This window comes from Diabrotica virgifera, chromosome 3, assembly GCF_917563875.1.
Source record: "Diabrotica virgifera virgifera chromosome 3, PGI_DIABVI_V3a".
In the NCBI taxonomy this organism is placed as follows: Eukaryota; Metazoa; Arthropoda; class Insecta; order Coleoptera; family Chrysomelidae; genus Diabrotica; species Diabrotica virgifera.
Genome location: NC_065445.1, coordinates 184,685,045 through 184,707,959, shown reverse-complemented (window position 1 = coordinate 184,707,959; position 22,915 = coordinate 184,685,045). Strand labels below are relative to the sequence as shown.

General features: G+C 32.1%; 1 protein-coding gene across 1 annotated transcript in view; it reads left to right on the top strand.

The window, feature by feature from the left end:
* Window positions 1-19,328, top strand: part of LOC114338395 (zinc finger protein 652-like) — a 90,221-nt gene extending 70,893 nt beyond the window's left edge. Inside the window, exons 6-7 of the mRNA XM_028288986.2 lie at window positions 15,105-15,141; window positions 18,838-19,328. Coding sequence (XP_028144787.1) covers window positions 15,105-15,141; window positions 18,838-19,289 — 489 coding nt within the window. The 3' untranslated portion in view covers window positions 19,290-19,328. The remainder of the gene's footprint in view (window positions 1-15,104; window positions 15,142-18,837) is intronic.
* Window positions 19,329-22,915: the final 3,587 nt, after the last annotated feature.

Genomic DNA, 22,915 nt, shown 5'->3' with positions numbered 1-22,915 from the left:
TTGATGACAGTTGGGGAAACGTCCGCGACCCACCGGGTCAGTGCGCGGGTACACTTTGCCGATCGTACTGTTCCCAGCCGACCGGTCTATGCCGATTCAGTGCGCGGGCTCCTTTATATTAGATTACTATGAAACCAAAGGTGGAGTTGACACTCTATACAATAATAAATCTGATAAATATTATCGGCATAAATGCTCAAGTCTTATACAACTTGGCCTGTCCAGCCGAGGTTATTAAATATTGAAAATTTTTCCTGAAAAATTTGGCATTGAGCCTAATGAAAGAGCATCTTTCAGATAAATTTTCAGACATCTACCTCAAGATATTTTCCTCAAGGTGACTTATGCTCGAAAGGTTGAACCTACCGAAGAAGAACAAAATAGAAACTCTCTAAAGCGCGGTGTGTGCTGGCAATGTGTAATAGAGAAGAAGAGATACTTCTTCAATGAGGTGTTGCCGTTGTCAATTATTTACAAGCAAGACACATTCTGTCTTTGATGTGGTTTTCAATTATTTTAAAGATAGATGTTGATTCTGACCAATAGTCAGATCCTTTTAAAATATCATTTTAAAATATCGCAAAATATATTTTTTATATCCTTATAACAATTTCGCAACATTTATTTAAAGAAAGCATTATTTACAAATAAACGTAAAATTTACGACACGCGCCCGCTGGAAGGTTAAATACTCGCATGGATTTTGCATGAATAATAGCTCGTATGGCGCCTCACAGGCACCAAGGTTTAGTACGGGGCTCCCGCTACGATATGTGCAAAGTGTACAATGCACACGGGCTGCAATCCATTAGGGGCGCCAAAACCGGGGTCAAAAATTGCAACAAAAAACGCAAATTAATTTTAAAATAAAAGTTGAGAAATTAAGGTGTAAATACACATGAAATTTTATTAGTATATCGTCCAGTTACTGCCGATTACTATTTGCGAGAACATGTCACAAGTCAGAGATAGTTTAATAATGTCTAGAGGGCTATAAAAGCGATGCATCTCCAGAAGCGTTTTAATATTTTAGGAATAGTTCGCAGTTCAAAATATTTTTCAATAATATTAGATTCAGCTATTAAATAATAAATAATATTAGATATTAAAACACACACTATTAGCGTGAGAGCTGTTAGACATTTTTGAGTAGGTATTTTAGGCAACCTAAAAATTTTTCAGGTGACTCTTTCATGATAGCCTAATACAAAAATGCCGGTCTGGCTGGAAGGTAGCAGTTATCCCCCCCCCCCCCAAGTTAAAAAAAGGGTAAAAATTATGACATGACTTTAAAGTAAATTTAAATATTCACATATAAAAAAAATAAACAGGCATGCGATTTGCGAGAGACTTTAACTCTGCAAGATACTTGCATGCCCCCCCCCCCAGGATTATTTTCAGGGAGTGCATCTTTTTTTTGGGAGGTTGGAATCTTCTTAATACCGTCTGGGAAGGTGTCCCAGGTGTCGGATTCGGCCGGCCCTATCTATATCACGAGCCGCCTACCGACTAAATCCACCTCCTCTTTCTCCAGCCGACGGGTCTGGAACCGCTCTTAGCGAGCATATCTGACACGTCGACCTTACTCATAGCTCCCCTCTGACACTCTTAGCGTGCATTCCACGGATTGATTGGCCCGGCCGTCCCCCCGCCCACGCCTCGCACCAGACAGGCCGGTGAAGCGACCGTCTAGCTCAACCCGTGCGCGGGTAGGTTGACCGGGGTGCCCCCCAACCCAGGATGGAACTAACCAGAGAATGTCAGTTCGCAGTTACGAGCAACTCCAGTCATTCATACTTTCATCTATGCACGCTTTCTCATCTATACACACTTACTCGTCCACCCATTCATTCTGACATTTAGATGGGGCAGTCTGTGTAGGTCGGATGTAGAAGGTCATTCCCCACTGACTGTCCCAAAACGATACAAAACATGCTATAACATACAAGGAAAGAACTAGAGTAAAAGGAGATGAAAAGAGAAAGCAGAGATAGAATTAGAGAAGAGAGAAGGAAGAGAAAAAAAGAATAGGAAAGAAGCAAAAAGGAAAAGAAAAAGTAAAGATAGAGAACATAAATAGGAAATAGGGAAATAGAAAGATAAAATTATTCAAAGAACGATGACTTTATAGATAAAATTAAGTAAATAAATAAATAAACTACCATAAAATAAATAAATAAATAATACCATGTAAAAATAAAATAAAATAGGCAGTCAGTGTGGTTTGGATGTAAAGGTTCCTCCCCCCGCTGACTGACCGCCACGACACAAACACATTTTAAAGAAATAATCTGAATAGGGGGTGCATCTGAATATGTACATACCTACTATTAACCAGTATAGAATATACAACTATCCATGCATAGCTATGTACTTTCTTTTCGGACAGGGGGGGTGTAATTGTTATTTTGACAGGGTATATTTTAATATTAAAAAAATAGCTATTCTAAAAGACAGGTTTCTTTTTATTGAAATTTTCTAACTCCCAGGCGATCAAACAAATTACGTGTGCATGTGAATGAAAAGAGCTGTAGGTAAGCTGCAGCGTGAGAAAGAGCGTATACCGAGCGTTCGCCCGAGCAAAATCACGTGACCTGGCGATACTAATGTTGTTGTGCCTCAAAATGTTAAGAGTTAGAGTAATTATTATATATTTTAGATTTCTAAATACCCTTTTATTAATTAAAGGAAAATAAGACGTACTATATTCTTTTGCAAATATGACAGAAAAAGATAAATTTATTATTATAAATATATTATACGTATAGGTAGAAAAGTATAAAATATAAACTAAATTAATTCTGTGTCCAAATCTTGTACTTCTTAATATTCATTTTCTTCTTCGTCAGACTCCCCTCGAGACTCAGATTCCTCTTCTATGTGATCTGTAAATAGTTGTAATATGTATAAATAATGAATTAAATTATTACGTATTCTCTGACCTTTTATACGAAGTCGAAGCCTGGACAATCACGGGCGCAACTGAAAAAAAGACTTGCCATTTTTGAGATGTGGTGTTATCGAAGAATCTAAAAAATATCATAGACACAGGACGTAACAAACACGGAAACGTTAAGAAAGATGAAAAAGGCAAAAGAAATACTCAACAATATGAAGGAAGAAAAATGAGCTGCTTTGGTCACATACTAAGAAATAAGAAACGTGATATGATTGGTTATATGTATAAGGAAAAGTGCAAGAAAAAAGAGAACCGGGAAGACGATGCATATCCTGGTTGAAAAATTGAAAGTAGTGGAGTGTAAAAACAACAATATAACTCTTCAAAACCGCTGCAGACAGAACAAAACGGGCAGTGATGATCGCAAGTGTCCTGAAAGGATGAGGCACACGAAGAAGAAGAAGAAGATTGAATTAATTCAATAGACACATATAACAATTTATAGATCCTATAGAGAAATCTATCGACGGAAAAGAAGAAGAAAATAAGTATTTTAGCTTAGATGAAGAGTTTTAAGAAGAAGTACAAGATTCGGATACATTTTTATACTTTCCAAACTTTATATTTATAATAATAAATTTATCTTTTTCTACCATATTTGCAAAATAGATTTTGTAGTTAGTATTATCTTCTTTTAATTAATAAAAAGATATCAAAAAAATCTAAAATATGTAATAATTACTCCCAACATTTTTAAGTACAACATGGGTATCGCCAGGTCACGTGATTTTGCTCGATCGAACGGACTCGCTGCGATAGAGGACGCAAACAGCTATCGATGTACGCTTTTTGTCACACTGCACCGTATCTATAGCGCTTTTCATTCACATGCACGCGTAATTTGTTTGATCACCTGCAGGTAGAAAATTTCACCACAAAAAACATGTCCTTTTTAGAATATTTATTTTGAATATTAAAAAATACCCTGTTAAAATAACAATTGCACCCTCCTGTTAGGAAAGAAAGTACATAGCTATGCATGTATAATTGAATATTTTATACTGGTTAATAGTATGTACAGATTCAGATGCAATTATGCAATTTCCTGAAGTTCAAATGCACCCCCTGAAAATAATCCTGGGGCGCCCATGCAAGCATCTTGTAGAGTTAATATCTTTGGCAAATTGCCTGGCCTGTCTATTTTCTTTATATTTGAATATTTAAATTTACTTTAAAGTCACGTGAATGATATTATTTGTAATAACAATGTTAACCCTTTTTTTAACTTTGGTGGGGATTTTTTGGGGAAAATAACCGCTACCCTCCAGCCAGACTGGCATTTTTGTATTAGAAAAATTTTCAGATTGCCTAAAATACCTACTCAAAAATGTTTAACAGCTCTCGGACCATATAGTCATACTGAGCAAATTAGTTGAAGTTTTATTGCTTTTATTCGCCAATATAGGGGAAGTGATATATACATTTGTGACAGAAATTCTGAAAAAATTAAATATAGATAAGTATAAAAAATATTAGGGAACATGGATATGATGAATGATGAAAGTAATGGAAAGGAAGATGTCAATACCGAACAGCGGGTAACATACATAGACTTTGCGGCTGCAATTGATCTAGCGCTACGCTACGTAGAGCAACACCCCTCCACCACACCAGTGGCTTCGAGGGAGAGGAATTCTTCATTAAAGAAAGGAAATTTAGCTGATTTTTTCAAAAAAAAAGTAAAATTTGAAAAGTTTATTACAGTTAAGTAGTTGAAATAATATTTTTTCTACGAGCGTGCAAAAATGTCTACTTTCGCGCACGCGTTTTAGTTTAGAAAGTTTTACTTTTCCGCACGCGTGTTACTTTTCCGCACGCGTTTTACTTTTCCGCACGCGTGTTAATTATATGGCCTTAATTATATGACCACCGTTATTGTCTACTGATTTGACTTTCGAATATTATGTCAAAATTATTTTATTTCATCGAATTCTCGCGTTAATTTCATTAAAACATGAACACAATAAGATATATTTGAAATAAATTAGTAAATAATATCTAAATATTAGTTTATTGCATGTATTATAATTACATGCAATAAACTAATATTTAGATATTATTTACTAATTTATTTCAAATATATCTTATTGTCTTCATGTTTTAATGAAATTAACGCGAGAATTCGATGAAATAAAATAATTTTGACATAATATTCGAAAGTCAAATCAGTAGACAATAACGGTGGTTTTGAATCGTCGTCATGGAAACCAAGATCGTCGTCATGCTAATCAATTATGCTGAAAGTTTGGTTTTGACAACCTTGACAAAGAATTAATTTGTGTAAGTATTTTCATATTAATTAAATTAATTGATTAAAAATTGGTCATTTTTTAAAGACTCGTAAAAAAAATATTGTTTCTAACGCTTGCACGAACTCCCGCTTCGCGTCGTTCGGCAAACTGCAATCGCGTGCGGAAAAGTATGACTTTCTGCACTTGTTAGGAAATAGTATATTGTGCAACAAGTGCAGAAAGGTACTAATTTCTCACGAGTTTGAAAAGTTGCGGTACGAGCGCAAGCGAGTGCCGCAATTCAAACGAGTGAGAAATTACCTTTCTGCACGTGTTTCACACTATACTTTTTCTACAAGCACAGTTTTTCCTAAAAATAAAAATCACAATTTCCAAACGACGATTAATTATTATAATAGGTACCTATGTGATAAATTTTAAACTGAATTTAATTAATACCTACTAATCAATTTAAATTCCTTATACCCAAGTAAATTGCACAGAAATCAGTTAAAAAATTAATGCACTGCCTTAATTTGTTTAAATTTAAACAATTATTACACATTATTGACATTATATTTATGCAGTCACGGATTTACACAAAACCTACTTCATTCGACGTCTCTTGCACAGGTTGCTAAATCCTTATTGGTTATTTGATAATTATAAAATGTTTAATAAGAATAAAATTGTAAAATAAAACAATTGTAACATCCATAATTTTGTTTCTATGCTATAGTTAAATATAATAATTGTCTTATAGGTTATATATTTGTCTAAAGTTTAACCACGGATGTAAACAGAATATAACGTTACTCAGAATGCGGTAGTCCACGGATGTAAACAGAATATAACGTTACTCAGAATGAGGTAGTCAACTGTGCAGAAAAGAACTTTGCGGCACAGAAACGTCACTTTTCTGCACACTAATGTCAAATATCTTATACTGTGAGAAAATATCAAGTTTGCTAACATAAAACCGTGCAGAAAAGTGCACTTTGAATAGTGGTTGTGGAAAAATAACTATTACGGTCATTTTTAGATATATGTATAAAGTAGTGATTCTTAGAGTAACTGCATATTTTTTATTTTCCCCAAATTTATTGCCAAATTCGGATTAAGCGGATTTTCGGATTACCGAAGTTCGGATTAGCGGGACTCTACTGTAGTTAAATATTTCGAAGCTGAGAAAAGCTTACTAAATTTTCTCACAATATTATTAAAGAGTTCTCTAATCGGCTCTAATCTATCAGTTGCAAGACGTTCATGATGAATTCGGATGTCATCAAATCTAATTCAGCGAAGAATAAATAAAAATCTTTGGTACCTCATTAGGCAATGCATAAAAAAATCGTCAGCCAGTTACAATAAGACGTTCAATAAAAGCTATCATTTCATTTTCTGTAACGAGCCTTTCACCCCATTTCTTTGAAAATTGGGCAATACCTTCGTCTGGATTAATATGTTGGTTTTTTCTACTAAAAGATTGATTACAAAATTATCAAAAAAAATAACAAATCTCATACATCTTTTTATTAAGAGCGTAGGCGCAAATATTTTACGGTTATTTCTTCTTTTTCTTTCTTTACACGGCAAATTACATGTAGTAAAATTCTCACTGGTATAGAGATTAGTTGACAATGACATTGTGATTATTAACTTAGAGATGGCTTTTGAATGTTCTTGGATAACCGTTACTTGTTTAATCGCTTACATTTTAATAATTCAGTTAACTGATATGATTATTTTTTCACTAACAAATAAAACTTAGAAGAAAACATTGTTTAAATCATATTTTCTTAAACATAACAATAATTGAAGATGTTATTCTACTAAATAATAGATAAGAAATTGCCTGGGGAACCCCAGACTATTTACTATTTATAAATTCGCATTGCAAGTTAGCTATTGCAATAACGTCTACTGTCAGTTATTTTGTGGTGACCCCAGCTCATTTTTTGGCAAATTTGCTTGATCATCGCTTTAGTGGAAATAAACTTATCATCCATCCATTATAAATTATTATCATCCAGAAGTATTTTCAATTATTATTATTATTACCACGCAAAGTGTGTACCCTTTAAACCATATGTTTTCTAAACATCTAATTGCGAATGTAAAACCATTAGAAAAAGAAAAATAAGCGTTCTAAGAAAAATATAAATACTACAGCATTGAAACTTGCTCAACAGCTTCACAGAGCTATTGCATCGTCAGCCAACATAGAAAGACTCTTCTCGTCATATGGTTTACCATTCCAAACTACGTAATCGGCTAGGCCCACTAGGCAATGTCAAAGCTTCTAAGTTGGTTTCAATTTATATTTCAAGATTACTATGAGACTGAAACAGTTTTGACAAATTGATTAACTCTTGTATGCAAAATGTTTTAAGTTTCCCAATTTTTTTTCTGTGTTCCGATTATTAATCAATAAATAATATGTATGTTAAAAAGTTTATATAATGTATTTAATAATTTTTTTTTGATCTCCATTATACATATTTATAAAGAAAATGAAAAAAAACACTTGTTTAATTTAAGTGTTTTAAACATATTTTAAACTGTTTTAAACATAAACAAATGTTTAAAACGAAACAACCCTGGTAGAAAGTCCCTTAGAATAAACAAGAAGTTTCATTTGAATGAGATATTTGAAATAAAAATCGCACTAAATTTTCTCTTTTTTTTTCACCCCTGTAACTTATTAAAATAAACATTATAGAATATAGAAGTTTTCAGGGACTTTCTACCCTCGGTTAATAACGTAATCTTTCATTCTGCGTTTAAATTTTTCAAAAATACTTATTCGTTTTCTCAGGATTCGTAAAAAATGAATGCATTTAAATAGCATTGGAGCCGAAATTTTGCGCCTATCCTCTTAATTTGTTTATATGTTGCCAAACATGTGTTTTAGTAATACATAAGAACACGTTCGCACGAAAATAAATAAAAAAGATATTAATACAAAATAAATTAAAAACGACTTGGTGCTTCTCAAAACATGCGGGTACTTAAAAATTAATTTCATAAACAAATCTCAACAGGTCGCCCACGTTTTCTCAACTGTCATCAATACGACTAACTTCACGCGTAACTTTGATACGAGAATTATAAAAAAAATATGCATTGAAATCCAGATCCCGTAATTTTTTGAGCGATATAAAGTGAGTACAAAGACATACATATTTCTTTTTTGTAATTACAGCTTCAATTTACCGTGCACTTCTCGTAGCTGGTGTACCCATCTCAACATGTAAAAGTAATCACGATACATTGCGAATTTCGCTTGAAAAATTTATTTAACATGCTGCACGTGAGACAAACTGTTGTGTCGTGAGATAAAAATAAAAAATAGTGAATTTATCTAGTGATCAAAGGGGTGTTTATAGTCTAAGAGCTAGCAACGTTTTCGAGAAAGAATTTTAAGACTTTTGATTCTTAATTATTCTCGATGCTTCCTCGAACGCCACACCGGCCATTTGGCTACTGATACAGGTTGCGTTCATTACTGCGCAACACACGTATACAGGTAAATACACTGGGGTGCAAAATTAACCGGACACCTAAAAATGGGTCATTTTTTATGTCTCAAATTTCCTGAACCTGTTGTCTGATAAAAGATTTTTTTAATATATTATAGTCTTATTCTTTATCAATATTGCTGTAATAGTATTGTTGCTAAACAGTTAAATTTTAATTGTATACCGGGTGTACCAATCAAACTGTGTTTTTTTCTCAAAATTCGCATCACCCTGTGGAATATTCTAGCATTTATAAAATACTGAAATTAAAATCCAACTGTACCCTCATTTTTTCTCAACATTTTGTTTTTTTGATTCATCCGCTTACATTAGACCATAAAAAAGTTAGGTACTTTAACAACTAGCCATGTTTTTCATCAATACAGGGTGTTTTTAAATAAGTGTGGCAAACTTTAAGGGGTAATTCTGCATGAAAAAATAATGACAGTTTCCTTTATAAACGGTATGTCCTCAAATGCTTTGTTTCCGACATAGGGGCTGCTGAAATTTTCCTTACAAACTGACGATTTATTTATTGCTTTAAAACCGGTTGAGATATGCAAATGAGATTTGCTGGATTTTAAGACGTCATTATTGTACATTTTTGACATACAATTAAGAATTTAATATTCACCATTGGCGCGCATACGGGTAATATGACGGCACATATTACCCGTATACGCGCCAATGGTGAATATTAAATTCTTACTTGTATGTAAAAAATGTACAATAACTACGTCTTAAAACTTACCAAATTTCATTTGCATATCTCAACCGGTTTTAAAGCAATAAATAAATCGTCAGCTTGTAAGAAAAATTTTAACACCCTCTATCTCAGAAGCGATGCATTTGCGGATATAGATTTATAAAGCAAACTGTCATTATTTTTTCATGTAGAATTACCCCTTGAAGTTTGCCATACTTATTTAAAAACACTCTGTATTGATGAAAAACATGGCTAATTGTTAAAGTACCTAACTTTTTTACGGTCCAACATAAGCGAATGAATAAAAAAAAACAGAATGTTGAGAAAACATGAGGCTATAGTTGAGTTTTAATTTGAGTATTTTATAAATGCTAGAATATTCCACAAGGTAGTGCAAAGTTTGAGAAAAAACCCAGTTTCATTGGTACACCCGGTATACAATGAAAATTTACCTGTCTAGCAACAATATTATTACAGCGATATTGTTAAAGAATAAGGTTATAACATATTAAAAAATCAGTTAAATCGAACAACAGGTTTAAAAAATTAGAGACATCAAAAATGACCCATTTTTAAGGTGTCCGGTTAATTTTGCACCCCAGTGTATATTGAATTTAAAATTATTATTTGTAAGACGAAAATTTTTTTTTATCATTACTTTTTAAATATTATTAGAAATATGAATTATAATTGCCAGACATTTCTGTGGGTGCTAAATATGCGGCAGACGCAATTTTTTATAAATAATAATAGAAAAAATTTTAATAATTTTAGTATGTCAGTAATTTTAATATTATATTATTTATACATAAATAAATTCAAAATTAATTTGTCAGACATTAATTCGGTTGCAGTCACCGTCCAGATCGATTGAATGTTGTAGGGTACCCCAGTAATATGTTAGTTGTTACAGAGAGATAGCGGTAGAGTAGACTGGGGGAAAAGAGACAGGAATACATGATAAATGACAGAATGAAATAAAATATTAATAAATAAAAAGTATTGTCGATATTTTCAAGAAAACCGTTGTTTTTTATTTAAATTATTAAAGTCAATTGAATCGTTTATTTCAGAAACCCGTCAATTGACATTTTTATCAAAATTGAGTTTAATACAGAATCTGGTTCTTTGAGTATAAACACACATTTTAGTGCAGAAACCCGTCAAAAGGCAAGTAGTCCATATGTCAACAACAATGAGTTTAGTGCAGAAACCTGTCAAGCGACATCACTTAACGAGTTTCTGCAGTAAATTTCAGTTTTTCAGAAGTTTTTTATATGTGCCAGATTTGGTTAAATGTATTTTGTATTCATAATATAAAGACAAATAAAGCCAAAGCCAAAATGTATATATTTCATGAAGGCGAAGCGAATAAGTCTCCTGATGAGGTTTGCTCTATGCTCTTGCATTATCTACAAACAAAAGTTTTTCCAAATGGAGTGAAACACCTTGTACTCGTTAGTGACAGCCACCTGGCTAGAACAAAAATCACTGTGTTGTGAGGTTTCTTATGAATCTCTGTGATAGGAATTCATTTGAGTCAGTTACCCATTATTTTCCGGTCAGGGGACAATCGTATTTACCATGCCACCGTGACTTTGGGAATATAAAATGTGTTGTGCGACGTGCTGATAGAGTATACACACCAAATCACTATACCGAAATCATCCTTAAAGCTAGTAAAATTGATGGTTTTACTGGCCATAAGGTAAACAGTGATATGCTATGTTCTTCTAGTACTTGGTGGACCCAAATTCACAACAAGACTGTGACCTCTGATGAAACATGTGGGAGAGGTTTTCCAAAGGAACAAAGAAGAAGAACAAAGAACTCAGTTTAAAGTCTCTACCTATAAGGAATTTTGTTATAACAACACTAATCCCGGAACAGTTGTGGTTAAAAAAATTATTGGAGGATTTATTGTTAAACCATTTACCTTAAAAAAAATACCTTAATGCTCCTGAATTTCCAACAGACCTAGCATATCCGTTTGGAAAAGTTCCTACTAACATTAAAAAAATTAATGACATAAAAAAGTTATCAAAAGACACATCTGAATATGAGACATTCTATAATAACATCATACAGTGGCCCACAGCAGAAGAGGAGTGTAATGTTGACAGGGAATATCTTGGTTAAGCCTTTATTTTTCTTGAGCTATGTTTACTAAGTATAATCTAAGCCATTTATATTACTATTTCTTTATTATAATAATAGAATAAGTTCACTAAATTGTTATTTATTTTATTTCAAAACACATTCTGTTCTAAAACTGGAAGAGATTGCCTCAAAAATATATTTTTCACTTTTATTGCAGAAACCCTTCAAGTGAACAAAATTATTAATTTTTTTAAATTTATTTGGAAATTATTAAAACATAATGGACTGTGGCATCTGTTTTGGGAAGGTATTAACTATTGTTCTTAAAAATTTAAAGAACAAATTTTCAGTCTTATAAGAAATAAACAGTTTTTCTTCATTTACCGAAAATGTAAAAAACTACATTTGACGGCTTTCTGAAATAAACGATTCACTTTTTTTAAATTAAGGTTTTCCGGACAAAAGTTAATTTCTTGGACATTTGAATTATTACATGAACTTGAAGAAGCATCATCATATGCCACTGTTCAGTGTTTCACTTACACTAACTGAGGTTTTTGGCAATAATGTCTTAGAACTAGATGTACTAGGAAAATCTGTCATAAATTAGAAAATTCTCACTATCTAACACAGTTTCACTCATGCTTAACAGCGAAGAACTTGATGTATTAAGAAGATTTGATAAAACTGAATTAATGTCAGATATGTTACGATACTTAGCCATTAAGGCTATGAAAGAACTGTAACATTTTCTATGGTATCCATCAGTGGTATTAACTTGGTCCGGTAACTGTACATTATTATATTATTTTAAATTGTTTTTAATACGCGCACTCAAAATGTCTTTACACTTAACAGTTTTTCTTCCGCAAAAGTTATTATATTCTCATTTTTCCCTAGCAGAACACACATTGTAGTGTATTAACGATTATATTATGTTGTATTAAAATTATTTCACTAAATAGAAACACGACAAGAATCGTAAACACACTGAATAGGGAACTTGCACATAAAAATATTTTTGCATAAAATTCTTCATTTATGTTCAAAAATATTATATTCAAAATATTACGTCTTAACAAATAATAGTTTACGTACAATAACTGATAATAGTTGCGCGCCCAAATTTACCGTTTCAAACAACTTCAAAAGTGTGCGCTTGGGTCTGACGTCACCAACCATGATGTTTACCACTGTTCTCGTTTGGCTAGTGCCAGACGTGCACTGTAAAGACAATATTTTGAAATTTTAAAGATTTTCATGCATTTATTATATTGTTTTTAGTCAACGGAAATACATTTTTATTTTACAACCTATCTCAAATGCCAAATTCTATTATAAAGTTACCTATGTAAGTATGTACATTGTAGATACATATTGTACATAGATACAACAAAAAAATTACTTATAAAAAGAAAGGATGTTTTATTAAAATATATAAATATATTTAGTTTAAAATTTAAATTTCATTCTCACATAAAGAAATAAAAAATATTTTATGGGTAAAACTTTATTTTATCAAAGTTTTATTCCATTTATTTTTAATAATTGGCAGAGCCAAATATATGGGGGAAAATATTTACACTCCAAAATCTTGTGCTATACTAATCAAACTGTCAATAAGACCTGCGTCATATTCTATCCAAATATAAGTATATTTTGAATTATATTTAAGCCTGTATCTGCTACGCAAAAAACACTTATTTTTTAAACATTTTAAACATTTGCAACTGTACTTGTGCATGTGCATTGTACATTGTATTAACATTGGTTATTTGGTTGAGAGATTAGATTTTACCTCTTGGTCTCGGTTTTCGAACAACACATATCCAAAACGTTCGTCCCTTATAATAATAAAAATGTTCCGAATATATTTCTGGTCGTAATATTTTGTGATAAACAAAACTAAAACCTATCATTTATAAATATTTTAGATTCATAACAAAGAAGAAAGAAATAAACAAAACTTTTAGTAATAAAAGTAAGAATAATTAAACCCTTTGTTATAAACAATTTAAACATGTTTATTAATAATACTTATTTGTTTTAACACCTGGTCAATTTCAGTTTGAAACTAAATACCTTGGAATTTCCAATTACTTACTTACTTACTTACTTAGGACTAAGTAGGAATTTCCAATTAAATACGATTAAAATGGAATTAATACAATCACTAAAACAACCTTTTTTTCTTTTGAACTTTTATTTATACAATCGACTTCTACATAAGAGTTGTAAGTGAATGTGAATGAATTTGTAAATATTTTCGAAATATCCTAACGGTTTTGTTGTCGATGGCAGGTAGACCCTGGGTCGTGGCGTCAGACCCGTTTACGCATCTCTGAAGAAATTTGAATTTTATAGCATTTTCAAAGCCGCGCAATAAGCGTATGAGTTAAAAATATTTGTTTTTTTGCATGCATGCGTTTTAAGATCATGTTATCTTATATTGTTTAATATTATTTTAATATTTAAAAATATGTGCAAGTTCCCTATTGTGACTGACCCATCTTAAATATACGAGCGGGCAACATGCACCCCCGAAATGGTCCTATCTGTTGTTTGTCTATTTCTTAACACAACCAGCGATCGTTTTGCTGAAATTACATATTATTTTTATGATTTTCAATCCATCTGGCTGATGACGTCAACCGAATAATTATTGTCTGGCAAATTAATTTTGCACTTATTTATGTGTAAATAATAGATATAATATTGATAACATACATAACATAATAGACATACTAAAATGATTTAAATTTTTCTGTTATTATTTATGAAAAATAGCGTCTTCAGCGTAGTTAGCAACCACAGAAATGTCTGGCAATTATAATTTATATTTCTAATAATGTTTAAAAAGTAATGACAAAAAAATTTTTCTTCTTTTATTTCGTTTTATTTTCGTTTTTATTTTAAATTCGATATACAGTAGACTCACGATTATCCGAGTCTCGGTTATCCGAGCAACTCGATTAACCGAGGCAAAAGTTATAACTGGTGAGTTACAACTTTCAACCTTTTCGCAACATCGCCGCCTCAAAAACAGGAATGAAGCTTACGCAAAAATCAATCAAATATTTTTTTATAAACAGTAATATTGATAAGGTAAAAGTTTTTATCTTTTATAGACAGTAAAAGTTATTAGTTTTGTCACGTTTTGTGATTAAAATATCCACAGTTATGGTTATTTACATGTTTTTCTATCAACATAACCAATATCAGTGTTAACCGAGTTTTTCCATATCCGAGGTAGTCACGGTCCCAGATACCTCGGATAATCGCGAGTCTACTGTATTCACCTCTACAGGTGTGCTGCGCAGTAATGAACGCAACCTGTATCAGTAGCCAGATGGCCGGTACTCTGTTCGAGGGAGCATAGGGAGTAATATATTAAAAAACCAGCTTTCTTAAAATTCTTGTTTTTCCGATGTTCCTAGCTCTTGGTCCATTAGTGATTAGATGCAAACACTCTTCTAAATAAATTCATATCAAAAAGTCAAAATTCCGATAGTAAATACTTATCCGCTTGTTATACGAAGATAAAAACAAAATTTGCAAATAAATGTTTATTTTATGTTTTGTTTTAGAAAAAAAATTGGACGACTCCTGATAAAAATAAAAAAGGTTAGTATTTTAAGACGCATTTATATTTGTAGTTAAGACTAGTTTTGCAACTGTTTAGTACTTGCAACCGTGCGTTATCATGACATGTTCTTCTTCCTCAACTTTTCCCCTTTTCAGGGGCCGCTGTTCCTTACTTTTCTTTGCCACTCATTTCGATCTATCTTGTCTTCTTCGCCCAAACCTCTGTTACACAATTACTTCATCTTCTCGGTTTTCCTCTACCTCTCTTTCCATCAACCTCTAACAGCTATATCATTGTTCAATATCTCCTGCCATTTTCAACTTTTTGACAAAAAGTGTACGAATTGAAATTGATGAAAATGCGATTTTATATAATTTCTTTTTTGTATTACAATTTTTTTCGCACCGTCGATATTTTCTGAGTTATGGGGGAAAATAGTGACAGTTAGAGGATAAATATTGAGTTATCTAAATAATAGAAATATGAATCCGCATTTTGGAACACCTAATGAAATTATGATGGTCCAATCAAATGGAACCTATTATGCAACTAAATCAAATAATGTTGAATAATGAAGCAAATTTACAATGCGCTTTACAACATAAATCAACAGCTGTTGCAATAAACACAGCAAGAAAAAATTCGGCTAGAACAAGTGTGTCAGCAAATGCAGCAGCAAATCGCTCAGTTACAGCAAGAGATGGCACAAAGGAAAGAATAACAACCTTTAAAATCACAAAGTACAGGGGAAACCGAAGGTACAACTAGAAGAAATTCTGAATCTCAACACTCCTACTATACAGATGAAGAGGAACTAGAAAAAGAAGTTGGCTAGGTAACACAAAGCTATAAAAGAAAAAAGAGGAGTACGCCGGAGAAATCACCACAGAACTCAACAACCTAAAACAGTCAGGAAGCCAAACAACAGGCATATAGAAAACCACCCCCGATTATCATAGACAAAGATGAGAAATATGATGATAATATATAAACTACTACTAGACAGACGTGTAGAAGCAGCAGCAAGACCGTTGGGCTCCAAAGAAATTAAACTTAATTTCATAGACCCGGAGGCATACAGAGCTGTAACAAAAATATTTAACGATGAAAGAATTAGATGGCATTCCTATGAAAATAAACTCAATCCCCCAGTGAGAGTGACTGTTAAGGATATCAGCCCATCATTCGAAAATGAGTAAATACTTAAAAACAGGTGAAACTACCAGTGCACATGCTGGCATTTCAATATCAATTCATGATATACTAGGAATCAGAGTAACGATTGAAACCATAAGACGTCCCAAACTCATACCTCAGTGTAAAAACTGCCAGGAATACGGACACACACACAAATATGCTATAAAATACCGCGTTGCGTACAATGTGCTGAAGATCTTCACACAAAGCAGTGCGAAAAACCGAAAAGGATAATTCCAATATGTGCAAACTGCAAGGAACAACACTCTGCTAATTATAGAGGTTGCCAGGTAGCTAAAGCAATACAGAAACATAGAGATATAGGTTCAAAGAAAAAAAATTCCATCAAATAAAACAAAGAGTGCTCAGCAACAACAACTACAACAAAGTACTGCTAAACCATCTACCTCTCAACAAGATACAAAACAAAACAACGACCAAGAAAATAAAACGAAAATCACATGGAGTGATGAGATAAACGAAAACAGTGCCCCACAAAGTACCAACAATATTGAAGGAGATGGAGATAACAGGAGAAAATCAAGAAGTCTTCAAAAAAGATCTTACGACAAGATTTGATGGGAAATAAGCCACAATTTTACTAAAAAAAAATGGTTTTATTAATGTTTCGACGCCCAAATCGGGTGTCGTTGTCAAAATACAAAAAAAATATTAATGAATTAAACACAAATGTTAATGCTTAGTAAAAAAATGCTTCTAATAATTTATTTAATCTGACTCATTTATATCGACAATTCAGACATATATTATACATTTTAAAGTAGAAGACTTTAAAATGAAATTGCCAATATTTATGAGTTGCGTTCCGATTTTACTGAAAGATAGTTCATTCGATTACATGAAATCAACCCCAACTCAAGAATATCCGTCACAAAAAAAATCATAACATATGATCTGTCTTTAAAAAGACAACTACATGCAATGGTGACAGTAAAATTCTCGCGTTAGAGTTTCCATAGTAAATCACGAGGGAAAACCAGGAAAAAACCCCGTGATACTATCCCGACATCCTAAGTATTAGGTCTTACTTTAGTTTACTCTCAAAAGACAGATCTTTAAAGACAGATCATATGTTATGATGTTTTTTTGTGACGGATATTCTTGAGTTGGGGTTGATTTCATGTAATCGAATGAACTATCTTTCGTCCCAGGAACGCAACTCATAAATATTGGCAATAGCATTTTAAAGTATTTTACTTTAAAATGTATAATATGTCTGAATTGCCGATATAAATGAGTCATATTAAATAAATTATTAGAAGATTTTTTTACTAAGCAACAACATCTTTGTTTAATTCATTAATATTTTTTGTATTTTGACAACGACACCCGATTTGGCCGTCGAAACGTTAATAAAATCATTTTTTTAGTAAAATTCTGCCTTATTCCCCATCAAAACTAGTTAATTGCAAAAATGCCACAAGAAAATAGCTTCAGAACAACGTTATAAGACTTTCAAAACTAGTAGGTAGCAATAAAAGAGCTCCATCGAGACCTAGAAATGGCTCTAGAAGACGTTAAACTAATAATTTGGAATTCTAATGGCCTACTGCGGCATAAAGTTACCCTAAAGTTATACTTAGGTCAACAAAAAATAGACATTTGCCATGTGTCTAAAACCGGTCCTGATATATGGATCAGAGACATGGACACTGTCGAAAAACGATGAGAGCGTATTAGGTACGTTTGAACGAAAAATCCTTAGACACATATATAAGGGATTGAAAGAAAATGACGTATGGCGCAGAAGATATAATTTTGAACTATACGCAGCATACAACGAACCTGACGTCATAACATCCATAAATATCGGACGTCTGCGCTGGATGGGTCATGTTGAACGGATGTTGGAGACCGAAACACCAAAACATATAATGAGGCAGACACCAGTAGGGAGAAGGTCAAAAGGAAGACCCAAACTTAGATACATGGAATAAGATCTGAAACCACTTGAGATTTCGAACTGGAAAAACAAAGCAATGAACAGAACAGAATGGCGGAAAATCCTAGAACAACCCAGGATACAAAAAGTGTTGTCGAGTTACTGTTGATGATGCTGATAAGTAAACCTAAATAAATGAAGTACTGTTTATTATTATAATTGAATCAGTAAACTTCATTTTTAAGATAATACACTACTATCATCAAAAAGCGGTTCAACTCTCCCGGACTTCCCCTATATCCTAGAATAACAGATATTACATAATATAACAGACTTTGTCACAATAGTTGATTACCCGGTATAGTGTTTTAATAAACTACCATGGCATTTTAAAAATTATATTCATTTATTCTTTCTTTTTTACGTGCCATCTCCGCGACGAGGGTTGGCAATCATCATTGCTATTCTAACTTTTCTAAACCATTCTCTGAGGTTTCTCAGGCAGGACATTTTTCTTTTTCCTATGCTGCGCCTTCCTTGAATCCTTCTAATTTTAGGAGTTCATATCTATAACCACGTGTTATGTGACCCAAATATTGTAGTTTTCTTATTTTGATGGAATCCATCTTTTCAGGTGAATCTTCTAAAGAACGAAAGGAAGAATTACTGAAGTTAATTAAGAGCGAGCCAAACGAAGTATTTAATATTCCTGACAGCACATCACCCGATGAATCAATAGTTTTAATAGAAAATCCGCCTTCAAGTATAGAAATTTCTGATGAAGAGTCAGAGGCAGAAAAGAGACGTCCTCCGAATATCGAAGAGGAAAGTCATCCGCCAAAAAGTTATAAAGTACCAAATAAAGTAAAAAATAAAGTATGGACGTCCAAGCACACTTTAAAGAAATTGGGAAGAACTTTTTGTGCGATATGCAATAAAAAACAAAGATCTATAAAAACCCATATCAAATTAAACCATAGACATATTCCTAGGAAAGCTTATTTTTATTGTAAGAAATGTTATAAGAAGTTTTACTATGAATCTGTCCTTAAAAATCATAAAGAAATCGATTGTGAAAGTGAATGATTGATTAAATATATTATTAATTTTTTATTTTTTTAACAATGGATTTCATTACACCCTTAGCTAGCAAATTACAGGATTGAAACTATAAGTAATAAATACCCCTAACCGCAAAAGTTTTACACCACCAAAAATTAGGCTAAAATGTATACAAAACAATTTAAGATTTAAGACTGTAAAGGTACGATTCAGGCAACGACTGCAAACGGCAGTAACAGTTGTCACCATGACAGTCGTCATTACTTTGCACTATTAATTTGTATAATTCTTAGCAACTGACGTTCTGCCGGACAGCAGTTGCAGTCGATGTCGGAATCAGTCTCATACAAAATAATAGTGCAAAGTAGTGACGTCTGCCGCGGCGGCAACTGCCGTCTGTAGTCGTTATCGGAATCGTACCTTAAGAATTAACGACGTTCTACACCTTCGTTGCGGGGTATGCCTCTCAGAGGAAAGGGGGGGAAACTTATATGCAAGCGAAACAGTATTTTCGAAACAGTATTTTCACTTTTATTTAATAATGGTACGGTAAACAATCCTCATTTTTTAATATGTTATTCCTTACAAAAAAACCTTTAATTTAAGCACAAATAATTAAAAATCGTAAATTTGGGTCAAAAGTTATTAACTTTTTAAAAGCGAAACAGTATTTTCGAAACAGTATTTTCACTTTTATTTAATAATGGTACGGTAAACAATCCTCATTTTTTAATATGTTATTCCTTACAAAAAAACCTTTAAGTACAAATAATTAAAAATCGTAAATTTGGGTCAAAAGTTATTAAGTTTTTAAAAATTCCCATAAGAGCCCATGTTAAAACTTAACTTTGAACCTTAATAGTAATTAAACGGCACGGTAAAACAATTTTTAAAAAATCAAGTCTTAGTTTTTTGAAGTAAACTATAACATACTAAAATTTCATGCAAATCCGTAATTCTTTGCCGAAGGTGTAGAACGTCGTTAAGACTGTACATGTCAATTATTCGCCCAATTGTCAAATAAACGTCAAACTGAAAGTACCAATTAAAATCTGCAGCGGGATTACGAACACTCGATACGAACCGTATCCACAATGTTCTTCCGAAGGGAGTGATTAGGAAACCTCTTTCATTTCGTTTTCGATGCGAGTCAACTCGAAGGAACCGCACGATATCGACAGCAGTATCGAGCTGCCAAATCCGAACTATCTATCTCTCTCTGATAGATCTCTGATCTCGTATAACACTTTCTCTCTTGTCGGTCAAAGTAGAAAAATTGAGAAAATAAATACATATCCTACTTTTACTTCATACTTTGACTTCTTCAATTTAAAAACAATGTAAATCGTTAAATGATATTTAGATTATACAATTTTGATAATAATTTTCTGGTAGAATTCCGTTTTGAAAATTCAAAAAATATATTGTTTAAATCTCCCAATGAGGTGTTATTACACTGACATGAGCTCTCTTATATTCCTATTAGTACGTTCTTTAAAGGTAAAATATTGCAAAACCTCTAAATTTTAAATAACCGCTTGGATTAATATGAAATTTGGCATACACATAGCTAACAAGTCAAAGAAAAAAAGTGATATTGCGCCGATGTGTGCTTTTGCCCTAGTATATGTTCGGAATAAGTCCGGAAATGGATAAAATGACTAATTCTAAGCAACTTTTGCTCTATGTATAAAGTTTTTTCACCAAGTTATTACTTTTCGAGTTATTTGCGAGTGAATATGTTAATTGTTCTACAAAATAACCACGTTTTCAAAAGGTATTTCGCAAATAACTCAAAAAGTAAGTATTTGGTCGAAAAAAAATTGTTATCAAAAATATAGCACGTAAAAAAGTGAAAAACATGGTGTATATATTAGGTCACTATACCTAGTAGGAGTTTTTTACTCGCGTATGTATTGATCATATGATGTGTAAGTTTCACCGGTTCAAAGTCATTATTTTTAAAAGAGCTGTAGTTAAAAGGGCTTGAACGAGTGTATGCAAATTTAGAAACACCGAATCTTAATCAATTTTTGTCTTACAGAAAAACAAAAAAATACAAAATATTCAGAAAAGTAAAGCCGACTTTTTGTAGTGTTTAAGATTTTTGGTATCTCTAACAATTTCTAAGTTATTTTAAAAAAAAAGTATTTTTTTCAAAATTAAAATTTTTAAAAATTTTCAACTTTATTTTGAGCGTAACTTGCTTACATTTGATGCTAGAAAATTTTTTTTTATAAAAACAGAAATAAAGCTTTTTTTAAACACTTTAAAAAAGTTGTAATGTGGTGTAAAAGATGGTGTATATATTAGGTCACTATACCTAGTAGGAGTTTTTTACTCGCGTATGTATTGATCATATGATGTGTAAGTTTCTCCGGTTCAGAGTCATTATTTTTAAAAGAGCTGTAGTTAAAAGGGCTTGAACGAGTGTATGCAAATTTAGAAACACCGAATCTTAACCAATTTTTGTCTTACAGAAAAACAAAAAAATACAAAATATTCAGAAAAGTAAAGCCGACTTTTTGTAGTGTTTAAGATTTTTGGTATCTCTAACAATTTCTAAGTTATTTTGAAAAAAAGTATTTTTTTCAAAATTAAAATCTTTAAGAATTTTCAACTTTATTTTGAGCGTAACTTGCTTACATTTGATGCTAGAAATTTTTTTTGTAAAAACAGAAATAAAGCTTTTTTAAAACACTTTAAAAAAGTTGTAATGTGTTTTCCCCAAGAATGCTTCATTATTTGGATATTTCACATTGAATTATTCTATTTGGAATTTTTCGATTATTCTATTTTTCATTAGCTATAACTCTGCTTTTGCTAGGTATAGAGACCTAATATTATAAACCGTTTTTTCACTTTTTTATAGGCTATTATTATTTGCGAAAAACCGTCTAAAAACGTGGTTATTTTGGTGAAAAAACTCTATAGAACAAAAGTTGCTTAACATTAGTCAGTTTATCCATTTCGGGACTTATTTTGGACATATATTTTTTCACCCCCGACATGGGGTGAAACTCACCCCCAGGGCAAAAGCACACATTGGCACCATATCACTTTTTTTCTTTGACATGTTAGCTATGCGTATGCCAAATTTCATGTCAATCCAAGAGGTTCTTTAAAATTTGTAGCAAAAACCGTGAAAGATGGTACTATATTTAGTCCAGGAACCGCAGCTTTTCACCTCACAATTTTTACAGAATGGATCGTTTAGCTTGAAAATTTGAGAATAAGTAGTGGATAGTCCAAGAATCAAAATGTATAATGCCGAAAAAGGAGGTTTTACCATGGGGGTGGTTACCACCCCATCTCGGGGGAGGAATTTTTTTATTATATTTTGACCACAAAAGTTGAAAAAACTTAATTCTAAGCAAAAAATCTTCTATAAATTTTTTTGATAAAATTAATAGGTTTCGATTTATTCGCTATGGAAAGTGTTAGTTTTATATATAAAAAAAGAATGTGTGTACTTTGTACGCACGTAAGAAGATATTCTTCTATTATATAGGTAATTTTAACGAAGTAAATATACTTAACAGGTTATTTGTATTTTATTTAAAAATTAAAGTAACTTTCTTATCTACCACTTTCAAAAAATTTTTATTAAAACAACCAAAAATAAAGAAAAATATGAATCGCCCAGGATT